Source organism: Teleopsis dalmanni, chromosome 1 (genome assembly GCF_002237135.1).
Source record: "Teleopsis dalmanni isolate 2A chromosome 1, ASM223713v2, whole genome shotgun sequence".
In the NCBI taxonomy this organism is placed as follows: Eukaryota; Metazoa; Arthropoda; class Insecta; order Diptera; family Diopsidae; genus Teleopsis; species Teleopsis dalmanni.
In genome coordinates this window covers 213,230,313-213,250,743 of record NC_051846.1, presented here as the reverse complement: position 1 = coordinate 213,250,743, position 20,431 = coordinate 213,230,313, and the positions used below count along the sequence as shown (strand labels likewise).

Genomic DNA, 20,431 nt, shown 5'->3' with positions numbered 1-20,431 from the left:
AATTTAAACAATTTTCAAATACACTTTACGTGCACAGCAAAGCACAGCACACAGCACAGCATGAAACTAAGAGCCAAAAGATACGAGTACAAGCCAAGCCATGCCAAGCCAAGTCGAATTGTGTGTGGGGAGAGTTACAGCTTTTGGTCAGAGGTGAAGTCATCGAATTGCCTTGAATTAGAAAACACTCACACACACCCGTGTTGAATGGATGTAACCATGTGCACAACGCGTATATTATGTAAAGAAATTGTTGGTAATGTAGGAAGAAATGCGAAGGAGGTCTCGTTTTTGTGTAGTTTATATCGCCTTTTAAAATCTATTATGCAGCATGAAATGTATACTTATTAAATTCATATATATATATATATATTTTTTTTTTGAATAACTAAAACTTGTTTCTAATCACAGAATGTATCGGTTTTTAAAGCATTTAATGGGAATGACTCAACTCCAACTGAAAATGTTGCTTTCGTTGCGTTTATCCTTTCACAAAATGTACCGCAGCTGTTCTCTTCCAGCAGCGGAAATAGCTAAAGCTAATTCTAAATTGCCCGTTTGAAGAGATAGCATTTTTGTTTTGATCCTACTGAACAAATAAATTTGTTTGCAAATAATATATATGATTATTTAGCACATTTAAATCACAATAAAAAAATTATTACTTCAAGTTTTGTCATGAGATTCACATTAACAATTTAAAATTGAATTCAGTTTGAATTTAGCATTTAAAATACTGTCGTCAGTAGACTTTTCCTCGCCTCGAACAATGCAACTAATCCTTTTGTTACTTAATTCGATTTTTCCAAACTTACTTAAATGTCTTTAAAATAATCAATGAAAAACTTTTGATTGTTGGTGTGATGCAAATCGTACGTACATATGTAATTGCAATACTATTAGTTGCGTAGCATTTGCTCACATGCAATCAAACATACACAACCAAGATACGTACGTATATTGCACTACGCTTAGTTTATACTGTTTGTTATTGTTTTGCTATGTGTATTACCTTGAGTTTTTTGGTATTTACTAAATAATTGAATTAAACATGTTTTAAATTTAAATTTATAGTCGGATAGACATATCCACACTCTAATTCTAATAAGTATAGATATTTTTGGCCCATTTATTTAAATGACTTCTAAAATTTTTGTGAAGGGCTTGTTGGTTTGCTGTTTCTTTTTATTCGAATCTTTTATGTACAATCGCGTGTTTTACATTATATAATACACTATAAACTAACTATTTCTTTAACAATTAAATCACTACAATTTAAGACATTGTTAACACCGCCGTTTCCCGAAATATTTTTTAGATACACTCTCCGCGAAACCGAAGGGAAAAACTTACTGCTGATTCTGTTTTGCTTGCTTTCTTTTCATCAATTGTCATGAAGCACATCTTTTTGTATGGAGAGAATTGTGGCTATTATAACAGATTTTTTTGTTGAACCAAAATAATTATCAATTCAAATATATTATTTATTTTGTAATATTACATAAATAATATTTTTATAAATTTCTTTCATTATTTGAATTATTTTGTAAAAGTAAACATTGTTAAGGTCAACAAAGTAAATGTAGTATTTGCAATATTTGATGTATAACAGTATAACACTTTTATTTGCTGATGTAATATGAACTGTTACTTTTAAATTATCTTTGTTGAGAAATAAAGATTTTAAATAGGTATAATTAATAAAACATTAATAAAAACAATCACAATTAAATATATCAATAATAAATGTGATATGCTTTATAAATGGCTTATAAAATATATATATAAATTCGAAAAAAATAAGTATGAATAACACTAATAAATGGCATATAAAATATACATATAAATTCGAAAAAAGAAGTTTGAATAATATTTTATTAATTAATATTAATACCATAGTTTTATTTTATTTTTTATTATTAACATATATTTGTTTGTGTACATAGAACAAATCTTCATGCTTTAACATAATTTTATTGTTTAGAAAACTTTAATGAAACTTATTTAAATGTTTCTAAATTATTTATAATACATTTAACACATTATTATGACTTATATTCAATTATTGTAACAATAAGACTATTAAAAAATGTAAATACATAAATAATTGTAAATAATTAAATAACTTTTACTTAAAAGTCTTGCTTACTTAAGTTAGGTTATGTTACTGTCTAATTGATCTTAAATGTTAGTTAATTATGGAAGCATTTTGCGAGCACAATAAAGCGGAGAATCTTATAAATATTAGCGCTGGGTAATTCTTTAACAGAGGACGTAATTGTCTAAGACGTTCGCTCTACATCTGGCTAGAACTAGGGAAAAGAGCTGTTCTATTGCTTTTTCCTCTTCCCCATTTACACATATTTTACTTGTACAGTCAACTTTCCAGTTTCAAGCCAGGATTACGCAACCAACGAGCTTATATATATCCTCTCTTGGTTGTAAAATCTTGGATTTTTTCTATCAAGTTTTGATCACAATGACGTGGAAGTGAGGTAAGTGTTTTTATTTGATCAAAATGTATTGGTTTTATGAATGACACAGCTCTTCAACACTAATAAGAAAGTTGCGAGAGGTAGTTAGAGGGATTGTGGAGGTCCTATGCTCCACTGGGAGAATAGGACTGCAATAAGTAAGTAAGTAAGAGAGGCATACTGAGAGACTCTGCTTGTGACTACAGTTAGAAGAAATTTAATATTTTTTTTATCTCCAGAGCTGATTCATTGCAGTTTCATTCAATATCGTTACTTTCACGGCACTATTAGGCGAACCCTAAAGAGGGTTTTCATTTAAAGCTAACAGATAATTTTGAACAAATTTTCATCTCAATATAAGATCATTGATTTAATGTACTGCATGGCTATCATAGTATATACTTATTATAGTTTTATTTACCGCGTGTCTTTTTAAGTAGACATCTACTTCCTTAGTTATTAGTACTCTTGTCTGATAAAAACTGCAATAGTCAAAGAGACAAATAAACAATTCCAGCCCAAAATATTTTGAGAAGTCCCCAAATTCGACTTTTTCGTTCATATTAGAAGCGGCTGTGTAAAAGTTAAATGTTCTTCTTCTTCGTGACAAAGTCGCAGAATGAAAATGTAAAACTTATATTATTTATAAAATGTGCACATATTTCTCGCTGTGTATTTTCGTAATACTCTAATATGTGTATATCAAAATAATTCAGTAAATTTTTTCCTGCCTTTGTTATATACATATAATGCACCCTTAAGATACAGTTTCAATTTTTTTGTACCTTAAATATAACATAAACGTCGTCCTGCAACATTTACTTAAAGAGTATATTATATAAATTATATTTTTTTCGCATCTAGTAGCGCATTTCATTGAGCAACAAGTGTATGCCAAAAATACAGGGTATTCCCTAGTCGTCACATATTCAGGAGGTTTCCCTCAAGTCCACGAATGGAAAATTCCACATGGGTAGAGATGGGAAAAATATTTTCAATATTAACAGAGGTATAAAGTTAAATTAGTTTAAAATTATTTTACCCAGTTAGAATAGAAAACAATTATAGTAGTAAAGACTACAAAATATTTTAAAATAGTTTAAATTTGTTCAATTTCTTTATTCACTCTCTAGTAACACTCGTAGTCCACCCATATATGTATTGTGACTTGAGGCTTGGGACTAGAGACTAGTTGTTTGTGTGTATAAATACTGAAGCATATTTCCAGGTTATTTTTATTTAAGGCAACATAATAACGATGGTTTGTTTTGCTTTGTTAATAAAAACTGTCCACATACTAATGTACGTGAGGAGGTCACTGTTGCTAGGTCAACCGGCATAAAGTATTCAAACGTAAACAAAAATAAAATCATATCACCCAAGGAAACAAAATGACTTTTTTCATTGAAATTATATACAAACTGAAACTACGTTGGCTTGAAATGTTTGTCATATAAACTTATCAATATTAATTAAAATCATAAAAGGAATAAAATCATAATTACCTGCTTTGACGTTAATGTTAAAAATTAGTTTATTCCAAATTAAAAATTTTGAAACAATTACTTTTAAATATTTTATTGAGATTACAACAAAACTAACGATTGTTTACAAACACAAAATCAGCATTTAAGAAATTTTTTGTGACGATATGAGTACGTGTGTGTGTGCTAAAAGCAAAAGTGAATAAATACAACAACAATTTTGATATACAATTTCAAAATTTTTGCTTTTCTGTATCGTGCAAGAAACTTTTAAGTTCATGTGATTGAATTCATTGCATACTTTTAAGCTGAACATTTCGTGCAAGTATCACACGTTATCCTTGCAACGGCGAGTAATTTGAATTGAAAGTGCTTTCAGGCAAGTAAATTGGAGTATATCAGTTACTACAGCTCCCACTTAGTAATAGCTTAGCGATGGGGCGGATTGTCGTTCCCTGCTTCACATGAATTTTAAACATTTTGCACTGGTTTATTTTGTATCTATTTATTACTTTGATTGAATACAAAAAGAAATCTATGCATGAAATGTCATTATTTAAAATGTTTCATATACATATATCATATAATATGTTTTTTCTTGAAATCTAATTTTCATTGTGTTCTCTTATCATCGATCTAACAATAATTTTTAAAATTTGTTTTTTATTTGGTTACTCAAGCTACCAATAACTTAACGGACTTTTAAAACTATTTCAATTTTAGTCTCAGATTAATATTATATTTAACAACTGATTCTTGCGTGATTAACAAATATCATTAATAACATTAATAATATAATAACAGATAATATTAATAATGTAGTGTCTGTATTTCAAATATAGATTAAAAAAAGATTCCAGAATCACAATGGCGAATAAACAAAAATCTTCACAAGATAAGAATAAGATGTGCGAAGTTGATGATAATATATCGAAGATTTTTGATTTTAAAAAGGTATGTGCAATATGAACAATTATTTAAATATATATGTATAATTATGTTTATTATGGGTAATATACATTGTATAAGTACGTATTTGAATTGAGAACTAAAAAAACCTTGTCATTATTAGTTTAAATAGCTTTATTCAGTCATTTTTAGAAATAGGCAAACAAACTTTGAGCAACCTTTAAAAAGTAAATGCTCTCCATATAATATACTTCTGTTGAAAGGACACCCTTCTTTAACAGACTGCTCTGCTTAACGCGGAAACTTGTAAGACAGGCGCCACTTTCGAATAGACACCACTGTTGATCCTATAATCCTCTTACCTAATTAAGTTAGGTAGGATTAGAAGCAGTGTACACTAAAACTCATTTAAGTATGAATACTCGCCCTTGTGATAAGACACCATATATATGCCAGATATGACAAATCAGCAGCGAATAATTTAATATCTATGTTAATGTGCAGACAACGTTCTTTCGAGAAGGTGCCGCTACCCCTTTCATGTAGAAGGAAACCAATCTGCTAAATCTATAAAATCGACTGTGTCACTAATTTCTCTTAGATGAGCAATATCTTGATGTCCGCTCTAAAAAGTATTACCAAATGACACCCATTCATGTTGAAGAAAACCACTCTGCTAAGTCTATAAAATCGACTGTGTCCCTCATTCCAATTCAACACCTATTAAACGGACACTCCCTTGAACCGACAAACCTTGGCTGACAATGAATATCCGCTCAATAAAGTATTACCATATGATACAATAAAGTGAAAATATAGATCCTGTACAAATATTTCTTGGTATTTTGACAATTATCAAACTTAATATATACATATTAATTAAATTGTCATTACTTTTAATTATTAATTTAATTGTAGTAGTAGTAGTTTAGGTATGAGTAAACGAACATGATTTAGAATCCGCTAAGTTTAATTATTTCATATTTTAAAATTTGAAAAGAAATAGCTAGTCGAGTTACTGTTTTTTTAACTTAGCAGTGGGGACTCAAATGTAGGTATATAAGTGAACAGGTACTTCCTTAACGGAAAACCCATAAAGAAATATTTCAATTTACATCAATCAATGTTTTTCTTCTCCTCCTCCTCACTCATTAAACTTTTCAATTGTATACTTTTGTTCGATTTTAAATTTACATTAATTTTTTTCGACAAAAAGCGTTTGGGTAAAGGAGCCTACGGTGTTGTTTGGAAAGCCGTTGATAAGCGCACCAATGGCACAGTAGCCGTGAAGAAGATATTCGATGCATTTCGTGATGAAACTGACGCACAACGCACTTTCCGTGAAATAATTTTTTTGAATGCTTTCCGAAGTCATCCAAACGTTGTTAGTCTGCACAATGTCTATAAGTAAGTTCCACAAAAGTTCAAAATGCAAGTAGCTTCGATAGTACCTAAGATATTAAAATCATATATGTTTTGCTTAGAGCTTCGAATAATTTAGATATTTATCTGATATTTGAGTTTATGGAGAGTGATTTGCATAACATAATTAAAAAAGGACATATACTCAAGGATGTTCATAAGAGATATGTTATGTACCAACTACTTAATGCCGTGAAGTACTTACATTCTGGAAATGTCATACACAGGGATCTCAAACCGAGTAATGTATTAATTGACTCGAAGTGCAGGTAAGTTTTTACCTTCTGTTTATTAATTGTATATGTTAATTAATATTTGTTTCTTTGTTTCTCGAAGATGTAAATTGGCAGATTTTGGTTTAGCCCGTTCTGTGTCCTTTAAAGCGAATCGCGGCGTAGAGGAAAGTAATACCAGTGAAATAGATCTTCAACCGTTGCTAACAGATTATGTAGCTACAAGATGGTATAGGGCACCTGAAATATTGGTTGCAAGTAAAAGGTACATCTGATTCTGTGAATAAAATTGTGAACACATTAATTGACTTCTTGATTTCTAAACAGATACACTAAGGGCATTGATATGTGGAGTTTAGGATGTATTCTAGGAGAAATGCTACGTGGTAAGCCGTTATTTCAAGGCACTAGCACTGTCAATCAGGTATAGTAGTTGTTGGTAACGAAATAATTGGAACCCTTCAACTTTCATTGTTTTATTTTTATTTTTTATTAGATTGAAAAAATTATAAATGCCCTGCCAAAAATAACGCAATTCGAAAAGAACGCGCTTGGGGTAGCATTTGGTTCTTCGCTTCTGGATAAACAATCAACCGAAAAGTAAAACCTATATAATTTTTAGTTTCTTTATGTATTTGCTTAATTTAAAATTGATAGAAAAACTTCACTGGATGAATTGTTATACGGTGCTTCCAAAGACGGAATTGATATGGTTAAAAAACTACTGGTGTTCGATCCATTTTATCGTCTTAATGCAGCTCAAGCACTTGATCATTCTTATGTTGAAAGGTAAAGAAAACTCACTCCTTTGTGTAAAATGTATACTTTTTTCTCAGAAAATAAGTTTCGGTTATAAAATTGAAGCAATTTGTCTATCTAAATTAGAATTGAACTTTAATTTTTTTTCGTTGCCTTCGCGGTGACAAGAGAAGACTACAGTAAACCTTACAGCATTCAGACGGTCCCTCTTAATAGATTCCCAGAATGGGAATGAATGAATGTGAGGTCGATTGAATAGCAACACATGATGCGTATATCCCTCATTGTTACTGAGTTGAGGAAAAAAAATGGAAAAAAAGTATTTCCTGTGGATATCTTGGATAACGAGTATTCCACTTATTCTAATAGATCTAATAGAAGTGCTTCTTAACGATATTTAAGAACAAAGACCGGGAGATCCCATAATATATCCAGGGAAGTACCAAGGCCTGTTTATTCATTCCTTTCAACGTTGCTATGTCCGAACGACGGATATTGAGAGGGACTGAAGTGATTTAATGGCCGCTTATCTATCAATAAAAGTGGCAATACTGTTTCTATTTTAAATTTGATTTGCAATTAGTCAACATGTCAGCCTAATCGCTTTAGTTTGAAAAAGTGTGGAATTAATGGCGAAAAAATCCTGCCTCTATCCCACAGTTAATTATAAATAAATAATAATTGTCTAACGATAAGTGAAAGTGACACTATATATATTTTACACTAGGAGTGTGCCAAGTACGTTTTTTAAGCATAATTGAGGTGCCCAGATTATAATGACTAAAATTTTCATTATAAGCTCTATAAGAATTCAGATATTTTATTTTATTTGCATCCCTGCCTACTGAACAACAATCTGAATTATATCATAGGTTTCGTAGCAAATCGGAGGAACAGGTTCTTAATATGGATATTGTACCCCCTGTTCGTGATGACGTAAGACTAACAGTACCAGAATACCGATCAAAATTATATGAAATCGTGCAAAATAAACATGAAAAACCCAATCATTTACGACAGAATTTATACGGTTCGAAGAGTGGTAATGTAAAACAAAGGTACATGAATAAATAATCATAAAGGCGTAAGTTTAATTTTAATTATTATAGCAGGGAACATAAGGTAAAAAAGAGTACAGAGTATATAGAACCAACTGGAGTGCTGTACAGGAACACAAAAAGTTCTCAACAGTTCCCAACAGATGGTCATACTGAAAAGGACGTTGCTAAACCAAAAAAATCAGACCATATCGGTAATGGTGCTATCAAGATCAAAAGCAATATTAATAGCCATTTACAACCTCAGGTGGATCTAGCAAAGCGTCAACCGACCAAACATCCTAAACCATCGTCCACTACTATGAATTTATCACCAAAGAAGAAGTCAGTATTATCTAAACCTCCAAATGATTATTTACCTCCCAATGTATTCAAAGAAAACTCACGTAATGCGAATTCAAAGCTCCATGGCTCATCATTAGAAAACAATCGCAAGAAGCTACAATCCCGCCATTCCATAGATGTTATCTTATCAGCTGAGAAGGCTGTTGCCATTAAGCGTGAACTGAGGCAACAACAACATCAACAGGACGCGATGAATAAGGAAAAAGAGCTGATACAAAATAAAATATCAAAGAAATGCGAGCAGCTCCAATGTGAATTAGGCAAAGAGCAGCAACCCACAAAAAATCCAGTTAAGAGCAAGCAAATTACACTATCTAACGATAAAAAAAAGGAAGATTCACAATCAGCTACAAAGGATCAATCAGCAACAAAATTTGAAATAAAGAAGAATAAAATACATCGCCGGGAAGTTCACAATTCTTTTGAAAAATATGAAAAGGAATGGGAAGACAATAAGTATAATACACTGCCAGAAACAACAAGTAAACAGGAAGATTGCACTCATCTAGACGATCGTCTGCACCAGAGTACACCGGCTTTCGCATGCACAGAAAACAATGTTCAGCCTCTACGAACTTGTTTTTCGGATCTCTTGGCAGAGTCTAAAAAATATCCAAAATGTTTATATAAACGCGTTGATTTATTAGAATATCAAGTCGAAGAGTATAAAAGAGATTTATTCAAATATTGTGAAGAGGAGCAGAAGAATGCAAAGTGTGCTAATAGAGAATGCAACGAAGTACCACAAGCTACTGAAAAATTTTCAACGAAATTACCGAATAAAGTAAATGAACTTCACAAAAATGACCACCCGTATAATTCTTTCGGAAACCCGACTACTGAGCCGAAAATAAAAAAGAAGTCTATAAAAAAAAATATACTGAATATGATGCACATTGCCGCCCAACATATTAATATTAACAAGCACAGAAATGAGGATAGAACTAAAAGCGGCGAAATCGAATTAGAAAAATCAACTAACGTTGAACGGAGTAAGTTATATAATAAAACGGATCAAAACTTTTGGCAATACGACCAAAACCGAAAGGCTTCTAAAGTTTACCGGTAGTAAGTTTATAACTGGATAGTAATTTTCCATTTCTTCTAGCCAATAACTACTTGGGGACCATATATTTTTGATATTATTGGAAGAAAATGGTTATAAATTAAAATCTAGTTCTTTAAACAGATTATATATTTTTTTTATGTTTTATAAATAAAAATTACATTTAATATTGAATTTAATTTATTACAGATTTTTTTCTTCTTTTTATTTTGTTTGTTCTTAGAACGTCATCGAGTTTCAAATAGAGTACCGTAGTACTTAGTAGATTTTATGATTTTTTTGTAATACTTGCAAATTATGCTAAAATTTATTATATAAGTTAAATATATATTCTTACATGGTATTTATAATAAAAAGATCATATATAGATATTTAATGTTAATAATCCTCTATTTAATAAACTTAGAAACTATACCGATTAATAAACGCTCTACTCTTAATGCGTTAAAAAAGAATTTAATAAATACAAATGCAACTCCGAAATGCCATACTTGTCTGTTCCCACATAAGCTCTGAGTCCCTAATTCTTATAATATTATAATATATCTAAATGTCTGTAATTATAAATAGTTTTGTAGCTTTATGCATAGTACATTAGTATCTTGCAGGTTTACACAGTATAACTTTGATTCCAAAAACGGCATACAACACTCTTGGAATGTCAAAGTTCGCAAGGCAAGCTAACAAAGCAGATCTTTTAGGGAATTGTTGAACTACATTATCTACAACACCACAATATAATGATAGTTTAGACAAAATTATACAAATACTTGAGTATAAGTAAAAACAAACTAATCTCAAATGGGACGACAAAGTCTAATCGATGTTATGAATGAAACTCTTCGAATGAGGGTAAATCCATTTTGATACAAACTTTTAAAGATATAGTTTATTATCACTATATTCTAAGTAATGCGCGTTTATTATTGTGTTAAGCATATAAAACAAACTGATGACTTTGTTTCTGCCAGGGCCTGGTTTATTTGGTACTCATCAATGACCGAGCGTCTGTTAAAGTTTAGTCATTCGCGTGAAAAGCAAACTAAGACAGTTTACCCAAAGACGATGACACAATACAGGCACCAACAACCGATTTGATGCCTTTGTATAACTGAAACATACCATAAAAAGCTGCACTGCCTTGGCATATGTACTGAAATAATCATTTTCTTAATTAAAGCTTACAGCTAAGGTTATATCGTTTGTATAAGCAGAGCTAAATCAGAGCAAAAGTTCGAATACCTAATAATACGTATATTAATTTTTGTTAAATTTCTTTTTAACGGAAGATTCTTATATGAATTGGTCGTTATGGTTCATTTTCTTACGATTTGTGTTTTTGGTTTAATTGCTGTTGTGGTAGTTCTTCCTGAAGTTGTAGGATATGGTCGATCGGCTGTGGTTTCCCATCTTCGCCAATACGACATGGCTTCACAATTCCGCTGTTATGCAGTTTTTCTATTAAATTAGCTAACTCCATAGCTTCGTGTTCTTTTTGTTCTTCTGACATACCCTCCAATGGATTTTTCTTTGGTGGTTCGTAACGTCCGATAATTACATTAATGTCACTTTGTGCTTGCTTATACTCTTCAGTGTCACTATCTTCACTGTCTGATGAATATTCAGCATTTTCCACACGCCGACAATCAAGTAGACCCCGACTCGCAAGTAGTCCAGCCGCGTTACCATATCCGGTGTACTTGATCATACGGCCAACGTTTTCCTTGCAGCAAATAAAAAGAAGTTCAGCGGATAAATCGCGTATCATTGTTGCGTGCACAGTTAGAAAGCGACAAAGGTAGTTCCGCAATTCCTTACCCACTTCAGGAAGCTGGGAGACGTCCCTTAATGGTGGTAGAATTACGGTTCTAATATAATGTCTCATTACGGGATTACAACGTGCACATTTCACAAGCACTGTCAGTACAGGCAGAATGATTTTATTCGAAGCAGCCGTATTTTCGGTTTCCTCCAACACAATGCGCAGACAACGCAGTATGATATCGAGTGCCAAAACGTTGCGATCTTCATATATTAGAGCACTGAGAGATGATTCAGTTGTTTCACATTTGACCACCAATTCAGTTAGAGAACCACTAGACATATTAGTTAGCAAATTTATGCAATGAAATACAACGGCACGTTCTTGTTCATTTTTTATCTCACCAAAACGTATTATCAGTTCCCGCACCACACTAGTTAAGTGTAGGCTTTGTATTTCGTTCTCATTTGGACTTTTATCGGGATTGGTCGTTATGTTAAACAAGACTTTCAAAACCTCACACAAAATTTTAAGGTCTTCTACTGTTAGCTCTTTGTTAACAAGTTTGTCATCCAGCCATTTCGTAAGATACACGATGCCGTTTAGGTCGATTTGTACACGTGGCCTAGTCGATAGTTCCAAAGCTGTGATAAGAAACAAAAGGTTCATATCATAGAATTCTATGGAATTACTATACTGTGTCGTAGAAGTAACACGTTTCATTATAAAGTCCACTGTTCGATTCCTAACACACTGCTTTCTGCAGTCATGACTTTGGAATACCAAATTACACAAGCATTTCAATGCTTCGACAACTGTTTCGGTGTCCTCGTCAGCGTTGCCGACTGCAAGAGATGCTACTGAATCAGTATTTTCTGTCTCCTGCTTCACTTCTGATACAATGACACTGCCAAGCGTCAAACGCGCTAATTCCAATAGCAGACAGAAATCCGATTTAATGTCGTTTGTTTGCAGAGCAAACTCATCTCTGGTGAGGATGCGTACTGTATTTAGACAAAGTGGATGCAAGGTTTGTAATTGATCATCAGTAAGCAATTCAAAAACTATGCGCCACAACGTCAACCATTGCCCATCTGTATGAAACTTTTCAAAGTTGAATAGGTTTGCATTCTGTAAATAATTTCACTGTATATCAAAGAATTTCTTATACGAGGAATGACATTACCTTGGAATTAAATTCGTCCAACACTGCCTTAACTCTTTCCGGATCTTTTGATTTTAAAATATCTAATTCTTCCTTTTCCATTATATTAGTGTTTTCTTTAATATTACTAATGTTTTTTATTACTAATGTTTTTTATTACTAATCTAATTTAAGAATAATTTAACACATTCAGCACATACAATACATACTACCAGATTATGAAGTTCAGATACAGTTTGCAATTCAGAACACACTGACAACAATATTGTTTAACGCCGCGTTTGTTGTTTCCCTTATATTCACGAAATACTATTCTAATTTTATAAATTTTTTTAATAATGTTTGGTATTAATAATAAAACTAGACAAAAAAAAATTACATTGAAACAATTACTCAACAGATAAAATTCAATATGTAGAAAACACAATACTCAGTCTCCACATACTTTTAACAACCCTGTTTAGTGACGGATAAACTTGACATTTTGTTATTTACAGTTTCTTTTGTTTAGAGAAATTTCTGAAAGCACATGTGTATAAATAGCCTTTGATTTTATTTATTATATTTGCTATTATTCTAAAGTGGTTAAAGTGAAAAATGGAAATCGAAAATATACAAATTGATAAGTTTCTGCCAGTTAAAAAAGGAAAGAAGCGGTTAGCCAACGATGAAGAAATGCAAATTGATGAACTACTTGTCAACGAGGAATGCTCTCAAAAGTCAACACAAGGACCGAAACCCAAACGCCAGAGAAGTGAAACAAGAAAACTTTCAGTGCCTCCACATAGGTAAAATAATATTTTTATATGTTTTTATATATCATCCATATTCATTTATATTGTTTAGATATTCGTCTTTAAAGGAGAATTGGATGAAAATATTTACACCAATTGTAGAGAATATGAAATTGCAAATACGTTTTAATATGAGAGCTAGACAGGTATTTATATAGAAATAAACCTGATACACTTATGCATATATATATTATTATGCACCATAGGTTGAAATTCGCGTCAGTCCTGAGACACCAGATATATCAAACTTACAAAAGGGAGCGGATTTTGTCAAAGCGTTCCTTTGCGGCTTTGACATAGATGATGCTTTAGCACTTCTGCGTTTGGAGGACTTATTTATAGAAACTTTCGAAATTAAAGACGTTAAAACACTGCGAGGAGATCACATGAGCCGCGCAATAGGTCGTTTGGCTGGAAAGGGTGGTCGGACAAAATTCACGATCGAAAATGTTACAAAAACCCGCATAGTTCTAGCCGACAGTAAGATTCACATACTTGGCAGCTATCAAAACATCCAACTAGCGCGCAGAGCGATATGTAATTTAATTTTGGGCTCGCCACCTAACAAAGTGTATGGCAACTTAAGATCTGTAGCCAGCAGGCTGTCGGAAAGGATGTGATAACCATTAACAACACTTGCAGATTTACATTTATGTTTATAACTTTCTATTATATATATATATATAAATAAATATAACAAATACAAAGAATATTTGTTTACAGTTTCGTGAAAATTAATAACAACAACAAGAATAAAGTAATTGCAGCCAGCACAAATATGACACACATTTTTCGGTTTTTACGCTGATACATTTCTGCACGGTGTAACTGTTTTAATCCCTCCGAGACCCTTGTTTGAGTTTGCTCAACGTTATAATCAATGCGATCTAACACAGTACCTTGTTCATGGACCATTTGACCCAGATCTTTGAATATGTCGTTAAGATCATATATAGATTTAACAATTTTGGATACTTCTTCTTCGCGATGTAATGCCATACGAGTGTTATCTTCCTCAAATAATAGCAACTGTTGTTGGGTCATACGACTAGAGACTGGTCTTTGGAAGTGTTCATCAATTTGTTGATCTGATTCATTATCATAGAGATAAGCCGTAGTAGAAGATTTAGATGATGTCGGCTGCAAAAAATTGTCAAATGTTTCCACATAATTATCGCGTTCTGTTGCATTTGATCGCAAGTCGACGTTAGTAAAATCATTCGATTCAAAATACTTCTGTGAACGCTCCTCACGGGATGTAAGCTGTCGCACATAAGTATTTTGGCTGTTCCTAAATTTATTTGTCAACTCTTGTAACTCCAATAGCAAACACGTTATCACATTTGCAGTAAGTCTTTGCTCTATTTTGCTACCGATTTCTAGACTGGAACGTATACACTGAATGTGACGATGTGTGGAAGTTATAAGCTTGGATATTTCTTGACTAAGTTGTTCAATATCATGCTCCTCTTCACTATTTTCATCAAATGTTGGGCGCAACAAATGTCTTGCATGCAGTGAGCCTAATTCGTCCAACTTCGGCTTTATTCTAATGAAAGTAATGAAAGAAAATTAACGATTTGTAAAAAATGATTTTCATGAAACAATAGTTAACATACTTGGACATCGTATATTGGGCTTCTTCAAATTTGTCGAGCCACACTGGAGGCGATCCATAATCATCTCGCAGCTCTAAGCCTTCCTCCGCTTCTCTAATTGAGTGCTTTAATAGACGTTCAGCATCACTGTCCCGCTATTTAAAATTATATTAAAAATAGATAGTGATTTAAAGAGAAGAAAGCAACACAGCTCTACAATGAACAACACAGATATAATATATATAAGAATTCATGCATGAACTGTAGTTTATATAAAGAAATCAAATTAAAGCTCTTGACTATGTTAAGAACAAATTATTTGCATACTCTTTCATCTGTGTACAGATTTCGGTTTTTTGATGCATTGTTGCGCATAATTACAAAAACTTCTGTTAAATTTCTTGACGACATTTTCAGTTAACAATTCTGCCCGAAAAAACGTTATACTGTATAAATATCGAAGAACTAACTTTGCAAATAAATCTTTATTGAGTTATATTAACAATATTTTCAATTGCAAATTACAATATGTTAACTACAAACATTTTTCAGCGATTGTTCAGTGAGTAATGAAATTCACAATAATCAAAGATGTAAGTGTAAGGCCATTGAAGAAGCAGAAAATATTCGCAGTAAAACTTAATTCTGAAGCGGCTCTTCCACAGTGAAGCGTCATCAGCTGTCAAGCCTTGTACAGGAACTGTTGCTAACCTATTCACACATTAATTAAACTGTCCACCATTAATTTACTTGAAGTTTGTGCGTTGTGTGAACAGTTATCCCTTTAATTTATTTCATATTAAGTATTACAAGAGTATGGGCAATAATGCTTTCCACAAAACAGTACAGAATGTTGTTTGATTTCATTACAGGACTTTAATAGGACACCTAATTAACTGTTTGATATGAAAATTGATATAAAAATAGGTTGAAAGCAACAACAATTGACAGCTGAAATTACAAACATGGCAGCTAAAATTAGAAACAAAATTTCATGTGAATCCAGCAGAACATAATATTTGTTTTTGTAATTTTGGTGTAATTTTAGGTCATAATTTTGTTTTACTTTAGTACATGTGAGTTATTTACAATATTGGTACATATATGAATTTGGTTTTACTTTGATTTTGTACATCCTGCAATTTCATCGTAATTCCAAACGAGCGAAATTATAACCAAAATTATAATTACTTGTGTTGTGTAAATGAACTTTGATTTTTATCGACATAGGCATATAAGAAGTTAGAAATATAAATTAACGCAATTAACATCTTTTTGTCAGTTTTTCGACATTATTTGACTGTTTCACAGCATGGTACTTTATTCACCAGCAACGAATAACGAATTTGTTTTGTAACAAATATTTGAATATATCTACGATGTTGTATGTGTTAAATACCAATTTTTTTTAATAATGAGAGTTCTTAAGTCTCATTTTCGTTTCTAGTCATAATCTTTGACTGCGAAGTTGTCAAACAATGCTTGAATGTGCTAGCACGGCATCAAACTGGTAGAGTATGAATATATGCGCTCTGCCGCTAGAAAATATATTTCAGCAACCTTAACGATTTTTAGTAGGAGAACTTTGTTGATTCATTGCAGTGAGTTTGCGATTTAGTTGGTTTGTCGACTTCAAATTATATTTAAATACGCATATATTATACAAAGTGATTAAAAATGAAAGAATATATTTTTGCTTTATGCATTTTTTGTGCATTATTTGCTGTGAACGCAGATAGTGATCCTCCATTACTATCGGATGATTTTATGGAAATTGTGCGCAGTAAAGCTAAAACTTGGACGGTGAGTACTTAACTGGATTTCCAAAGTATTTATATGATTGAAATCGTTTCAAAAGGTTGGACGCAATTTTCACGAGTCAATACCCGAGGCTCACATTCATCGCTTGATGGGAGTTCACCCTGATGCGCATAAATTTGCATTACCTGATAAGAAACATGTAATGGAAGAACTATACGCTGCATCTGGAGAAGACGATGTACCTACGGACTTTGACGCACGAAAGGCCTGGCCAAATTGCCCAACGATTTCTGAAATACGCGACCAAGGTTCATGCGGTTCATGCTGGGCATTTGGTGCAGTTGAAGCAATGTCCGACCGTGTAAGTATCAGATGCACGATTCTAGACTACACCAATACTAGATTAACGAAAAATGTGATTGTATTATAAAAACAAAAATTAAACAAAGGCGAAAATGACTGATAATTGTTATTGATAATAATTGAGTGTAACGCGTAAGTTTTGTTTTTGCTTGAGTCATGCAATCAAGTTTTTGTTTTCACTTTGAACGAAATAATTTGAACTTATTTAATGCTAATTATTAAATAAATAAAAATCTTTATTTAGGTGTGTATACATTCGAATGGAACAATAAATTTCCATTTCTCTGCTGATGATTTAGTTTCCTGTTGTCATACTTGTGGTTTTGGTTGTAATGGAGGATTTCCAGGTGCTGCTTGGAGTTATTGGACTCGCAAGGTATAGAATTTTTCATTTTGTAAAAAAAATGTTATAATTAGGTGATTTTAATAGGGTATAGTCAGTGGTGGTCCTTATGGTTCCGATCAGGTTTGTATATAACACTAATATAAGTAACAAAAAATAAAAAATCAATCTTATATTATAGGGTTGTCGTCCTTATGAAATTGCTCCATGCGAACATCATGTGAATGGATCTCGTCCAGCTTGTGATGGGGAACATGGCAATACACCTCGTTGCCAACATAAATGTCAAGGAAGTTATAATGTAGCTTATGAAAACGATAAGCACTTTGGTTCAAAGGCGTATTCCATTGAAAATAATGTGCACATGATTCAGAAAGAAATCCAAACAAATGGTCCAGTCGAGGGCGCTTTTACAGTCTATGAAGATTTGATTTTGTACAAAGAAGGTGTTTATCAACATGTGCACGGCAAAGCCCTAGGAGGTCACGCTATCCGTATTTTGGGTTGGGGAGTAGAAAATAGTATACCTTATTGGCTAATAGCTAATTCATGGAATACTGACTGGGGCAATAATGGCTATTTCAAAATATTGCGGGGACGAAACCATTGCGGAATTGAAGACTCAATATCTGCGGGCTTGCCTAAATAAAATTTAATTATTAAATCATATTAAAAATATTGTATATCAAATCATTCATATATTTTGTTTTAGCTGCAAATAAAAATGATATAAATTAGTATAATAAATTTATTAACATTAAGACTTTATTTTCTAGTATCACAAAACTTAAAAATATATACATATACATATATAAAGAAAAACTTATACGTATGGATTCCAATTGCTACCATCTTCCGGCAAAAGATTGTTTGTTATAAGCAATATTATATCTATAATCCACCAAACTCCTAGGCCACCAACGGTTAGAAGCTTACCGACCGCAGTGCCTGTTTGTCCAAGACAAAATCTATCCATGCCCAGAAATCCCAAAAGAATACTATATATTAGTGTAGTCACAAAGTAATGATCCGAGTAGCGTATACATGGTACACCATCACGGTAAAATGTTCGAGGACCATAGCAATCAATATCTTGGAAAACAGTACATTGCACTTTCGTGTGCTCAACTTCTTCATATGTGGAACCGCCGAAACGTAGACAGCCATAGCCTTTTTCTGCTTTTGCTGTCTTATTATTATGATGATCTATTGGATCTTTGCATTCAATGAAGTCCCGTGATAAGAATGAACACATCACTTTAGGACCAAGTGGATTAAAGTCTGATGGTGCAGAAGTTAGCGAAGGCTGTAGCGGATGTGGAACTATGCTTTGTGCCTGTATATCCTTATCACTTCTCGCCTGTATTGCATTAGTAGCCTGATTTATTAATATAAACGACAACAAAGAAATTAAGTGAATTCTCCTCATTTTCAACTTTTTATGTTTCAAGTCAACAAGAAAACAATTTTCAAGAAACAGCTGATTGCATTTCAGAAAAACAGGGTCTTTCATACAATTTTATGCATTGTTAGAATACAGTAAGAGGTTTCAATTTATTAATATATTATAAAATTTTTTTAAGTTAGAGAGTTATTTGAGTTTCAGAATATATTAAAACGAAAACCATATTATTTTTTTTTAATTATTTTACTACGCGTATTATAAATTGTCTTCCGATATTACATTATTTTCCTGAAAACAAGTATATTTATTATACCATGTGACTTTAGAAACATAAATAAAGCACAATTTTTACTGTTCACATGATTTTGAAAAATGTGAATGAGTTAATGGCCCTTCACAGAATATAACTAGCAAACGCAGCGAAGACGAATTTAGATGAAAAGTTGGCAGTGGCGCATTTTCCTATATTTCGGTCTAATGCTAATCTAATCGCTTCGATACCCTCACCATCGCAGTGTCTTTCAGACAGAAGTAATTGCGATTCAATACGCAGCAAAATGGATCATGTGGCACAAGATCCCCAATGTAACTACGGTAATCTTCTCGGATAGCCAAGCTGCCATCAAATCTATGGTAAGCATTAGAACGTAAGCGTTATAATTTAAGAGTGTTGAGCGTTCTCGAACTGAGCATGTCAGCGTCCAAATCACATGGATACCTAGATATAGGGACGTCTCGGGTAGCTGCAAGGTCGACAAGTTTACATTGCCAGGTACTGTGCTTTCTGAAATTTTTTTTTCGGATATTGAAACATTTAAGCTGACAAATTGAACAAAAATATCTAAGTATATCCAAAAAACCTGGGCAAATATAAATTCATGTCAGATCTCTAGATTTATTTGTTTCAAATTGTAGACAGGAAACGTAGCGATCAACCGCTTGAACTAAACAGGATGCTCCTTCCATTAATAAGATGACCGTGTACTAAGACGACTTGCTGTTGGACTAGACCTATCCTTAAATGACTTTTGTCGTGGTCGTGCCTCTGAAGAGTAGGACAAATCGATGTTCCGCTTTCTTTGTCAATTTCTGTTTTTGACTATTAGTATATTAAAAATCTTTGGGGGTCGTTTACTTGCCGACCTGACAGAGTCATTCTGTAAAATCAGGGATTAGGATCATTCGTTTAAACGAGGGAGTGGTACCTTTCAGCGTTGATTGTACGCAAACCAATACGGTAATTCTGGTCTATATATGAAAAATGCTAATCCGTAATATCACTGCAGGCCATTATTTGAGCTCAAGAGGCCTTTAGTATAACGTGTATTGAATTGAAGTGTATGCTGAATCAATTTTTTATAACGTTAGACATGCACTGCTATACAGATTAGAAAAGCAATATATTCAGTGAATATAATCAAGTCTTATAAATAAAAGTTATTTTTTTAATTTTAAGTACATATATTTTTTAAGCACACACAATTTTTTTT

The 20,431-nt window shown here is 32.5% G+C and overlaps 7 protein-coding genes across 14 annotated transcripts in view; 3 read left to right on the top strand and 4 right to left on the bottom strand.

Annotated features, from left to right (window-relative positions):
- LOC119671854 (blood vessel epicardial substance) overlaps positions 1-1,353 on the bottom strand; it is a 34,996-nt gene extending 33,643 nt beyond the window's left edge. For 4 of the 5 annotated variants that reach the window (XM_038082670.1, XM_038082671.1, XM_038082672.1 and 1 more), the window contains exon 1: positions 1,013-1,353. The gene's annotated coding sequence lies outside the window, so the exon portion shown is untranslated. Of the gene's footprint in view, positions 1-665; positions 742-1,012 lie in introns of those variants that run through there. The other variant, XM_038082668.1, reaches the window with a different exon arrangement.
- A 2,658-nt stretch (positions 1,354-4,011) lies between these two features.
- On the top strand, positions 4,012-9,865 carry LOC119671852 (extracellular signal-regulated kinase 7). 4 transcript variants are annotated; one of them, XM_038082664.1, is made up of 10 exons: positions 4,012-4,129; positions 4,801-4,912; positions 6,084-6,274; positions 6,352-6,558; positions 6,626-6,787; positions 6,850-6,946; positions 7,019-7,122; positions 7,180-7,311; positions 8,154-8,339; positions 8,391-9,865. In XM_038082664.1, exons 2-10 carry the CDS (start codon positions 4,826-4,828, stop codon positions 9,751-9,753), a joined length of 2,529 nt encoding a protein of 842 aa, XP_037938592.1. In that variant the 5' UTR covers positions 4,012-4,129; positions 4,801-4,825; the 3' UTR covers positions 9,754-9,865. The 4 variants fall into 4 exon arrangements, with proteins under 4 accessions (XP_037938592.1, XP_037938591.1, XP_037938593.1 ...); XM_038082663.1 differs by having other exon boundaries at positions 4,012-4,337; XM_038082665.1 differs by lacking the exon at positions 4,012-4,129 and adding an exon at positions 4,602-4,718.
- Positions 9,866-10,095: 230 nt separating this feature from the next.
- On the bottom strand, positions 10,096-12,998 carry LOC119671851 (synembryn). The gene is made up of 2 exons (XM_038082662.1): positions 12,699-12,998; positions 10,096-12,643 (listed from the first exon to the last, which is right to left on the bottom strand). The coding sequence occupies exons 1-2, from the start codon at positions 12,777-12,779 to the stop codon at positions 11,075-11,077; spliced, it is 1,650 nt and encodes a 549-aa protein (XP_037938590.1). The 5' UTR covers positions 12,780-12,998; the 3' UTR covers positions 10,096-11,074.
- A 276-nt stretch (positions 12,999-13,274) lies between these two features.
- LOC119671850 (RNA-binding protein pno1) lies at positions 13,275-14,174 on the top strand. Its single transcript, XM_038082661.1, has 3 exons — positions 13,275-13,465; positions 13,524-13,617; positions 13,678-14,174. Exons 1-3 carry the CDS (start codon positions 13,275-13,277, stop codon positions 14,089-14,091), a joined length of 699 nt encoding a protein of 232 aa, XP_037938589.1. The 3' UTR covers positions 14,092-14,174.
- LOC119671849 (syntaxin-16) lies at positions 14,015-15,640 on the bottom strand. Its single transcript, XM_038082660.1, has 3 exons — positions 15,397-15,640; positions 15,091-15,224; positions 14,015-15,020 (listed from the first exon to the last, which is right to left on the bottom strand). The coding sequence occupies exons 1-3, from the start codon at positions 15,478-15,480 to the stop codon at positions 14,189-14,191; spliced, it is 1,050 nt and encodes a 349-aa protein (XP_037938588.1). The 5' UTR covers positions 15,481-15,640; the 3' UTR covers positions 14,015-14,188.
- A 953-nt stretch (positions 15,641-16,593) lies between these two features.
- On the top strand, positions 16,594-18,284 carry LOC119671847 (cathepsin B). The gene is made up of 5 exons (XM_038082658.1): positions 16,594-16,872; positions 16,928-17,191; positions 17,438-17,569; positions 17,624-17,659; positions 17,718-18,284. The coding sequence occupies exons 1-5, from the start codon at positions 16,747-16,749 to the stop codon at positions 18,183-18,185; spliced, it is 1,026 nt and encodes a 341-aa protein (XP_037938586.1). The 5' UTR covers positions 16,594-16,746; the 3' UTR covers positions 18,186-18,284.
- Positions 18,281-18,981, bottom strand: LOC119671848 (TM2 domain-containing protein CG11103). Its single transcript, XM_038082659.1, has one exon. The coding sequence runs from the start codon at positions 18,963-18,965 to the stop codon at positions 18,360-18,362; it is 606 nt and encodes a 201-aa protein (XP_037938587.1). The 5' UTR covers positions 18,966-18,981; the 3' UTR covers positions 18,281-18,359.
- Positions 18,982-20,431: the final 1,450 nt, after the last annotated feature.

Coding starts and splice junctions, on each gene's coding strand:
- LOC119671852 (XM_038082664.1), top strand. CDS start 4,826: ATGGCGAATAAACAAAAATCTTCACAAGATAAGAATAAGATGTGCGAA. Junction 6,947..7,018: donor GCACTAGCACTGTCAATCAG/GTATAGTAGTTG, acceptor ATTTTTTATTAG/ATTGAAAAAATTATAAATGC. Junction 8,340..8,390: donor AGTGGTAATGTAAAACAAAG/GTACATGAATAA, acceptor TAATTATTATAG/CAGGGAACATAAGGTAAAAA.
- LOC119671851 (XM_038082662.1), bottom strand. CDS start 12,779: ATGGAAAAGGAAGAATTAGATATTTTAAAATCAAAAGATCCGGAAAGA. Junction 12,644..12,698: donor TGGACGAATTTAATTCCAAG/GTAATGTCATTC, acceptor AATTATTTACAG/AATGCAAACCTATTCAACTT.
- LOC119671850 (XM_038082661.1), top strand. CDS start 13,275: ATGGAAATCGAAAATATACAAATTGATAAGTTTCTGCCAGTTAAAAAA. Junction 13,466..13,523: donor CTTTCAGTGCCTCCACATAG/GTAAAATAATAT, acceptor TATATTGTTTAG/ATATTCGTCTTTAAAGGAGA. Junction 13,618..13,677: donor TTAATATGAGAGCTAGACAG/GTATTTATATAG, acceptor TATGCACCATAG/GTTGAAATTCGCGTCAGTCC.
- LOC119671849 (XM_038082660.1), bottom strand. CDS start 15,480: ATGTCGTCAAGAAATTTAACAGAAGTTTTTGTAATTATGCGCAACAAT. Junction 15,225..15,396: donor ATCTGTACACAGATGAAAGA/GTATGCAAATAA, acceptor AATTTTAAATAG/CGGGACAGTGATGCTGAACG. Junction 15,021..15,090: donor GCCCAATATACGATGTCCAA/GTATGTTAACTA, acceptor TACTTTCATTAG/AATAAAGCCGAAGTTGGACG.
- LOC119671847 (XM_038082658.1), top strand. CDS start 16,747: ATGAAAGAATATATTTTTGCTTTATGCATTTTTTGTGCATTATTTGCT. Junction 17,570..17,623: donor GGAGTTATTGGACTCGCAAG/GTATAGAATTTT, acceptor TGATTTTAATAG/GGTATAGTCAGTGGTGGTCC. Junction 17,660..17,717: donor GTCCTTATGGTTCCGATCAG/GTTTGTATATAA, acceptor CTTATATTATAG/GGTTGTCGTCCTTATGAAAT.
- LOC119671848 (XM_038082659.1), bottom strand. CDS start 18,965: ATGAGGAGAATTCACTTAATTTCTTTGTTGTCGTTTATATTAATAAAT.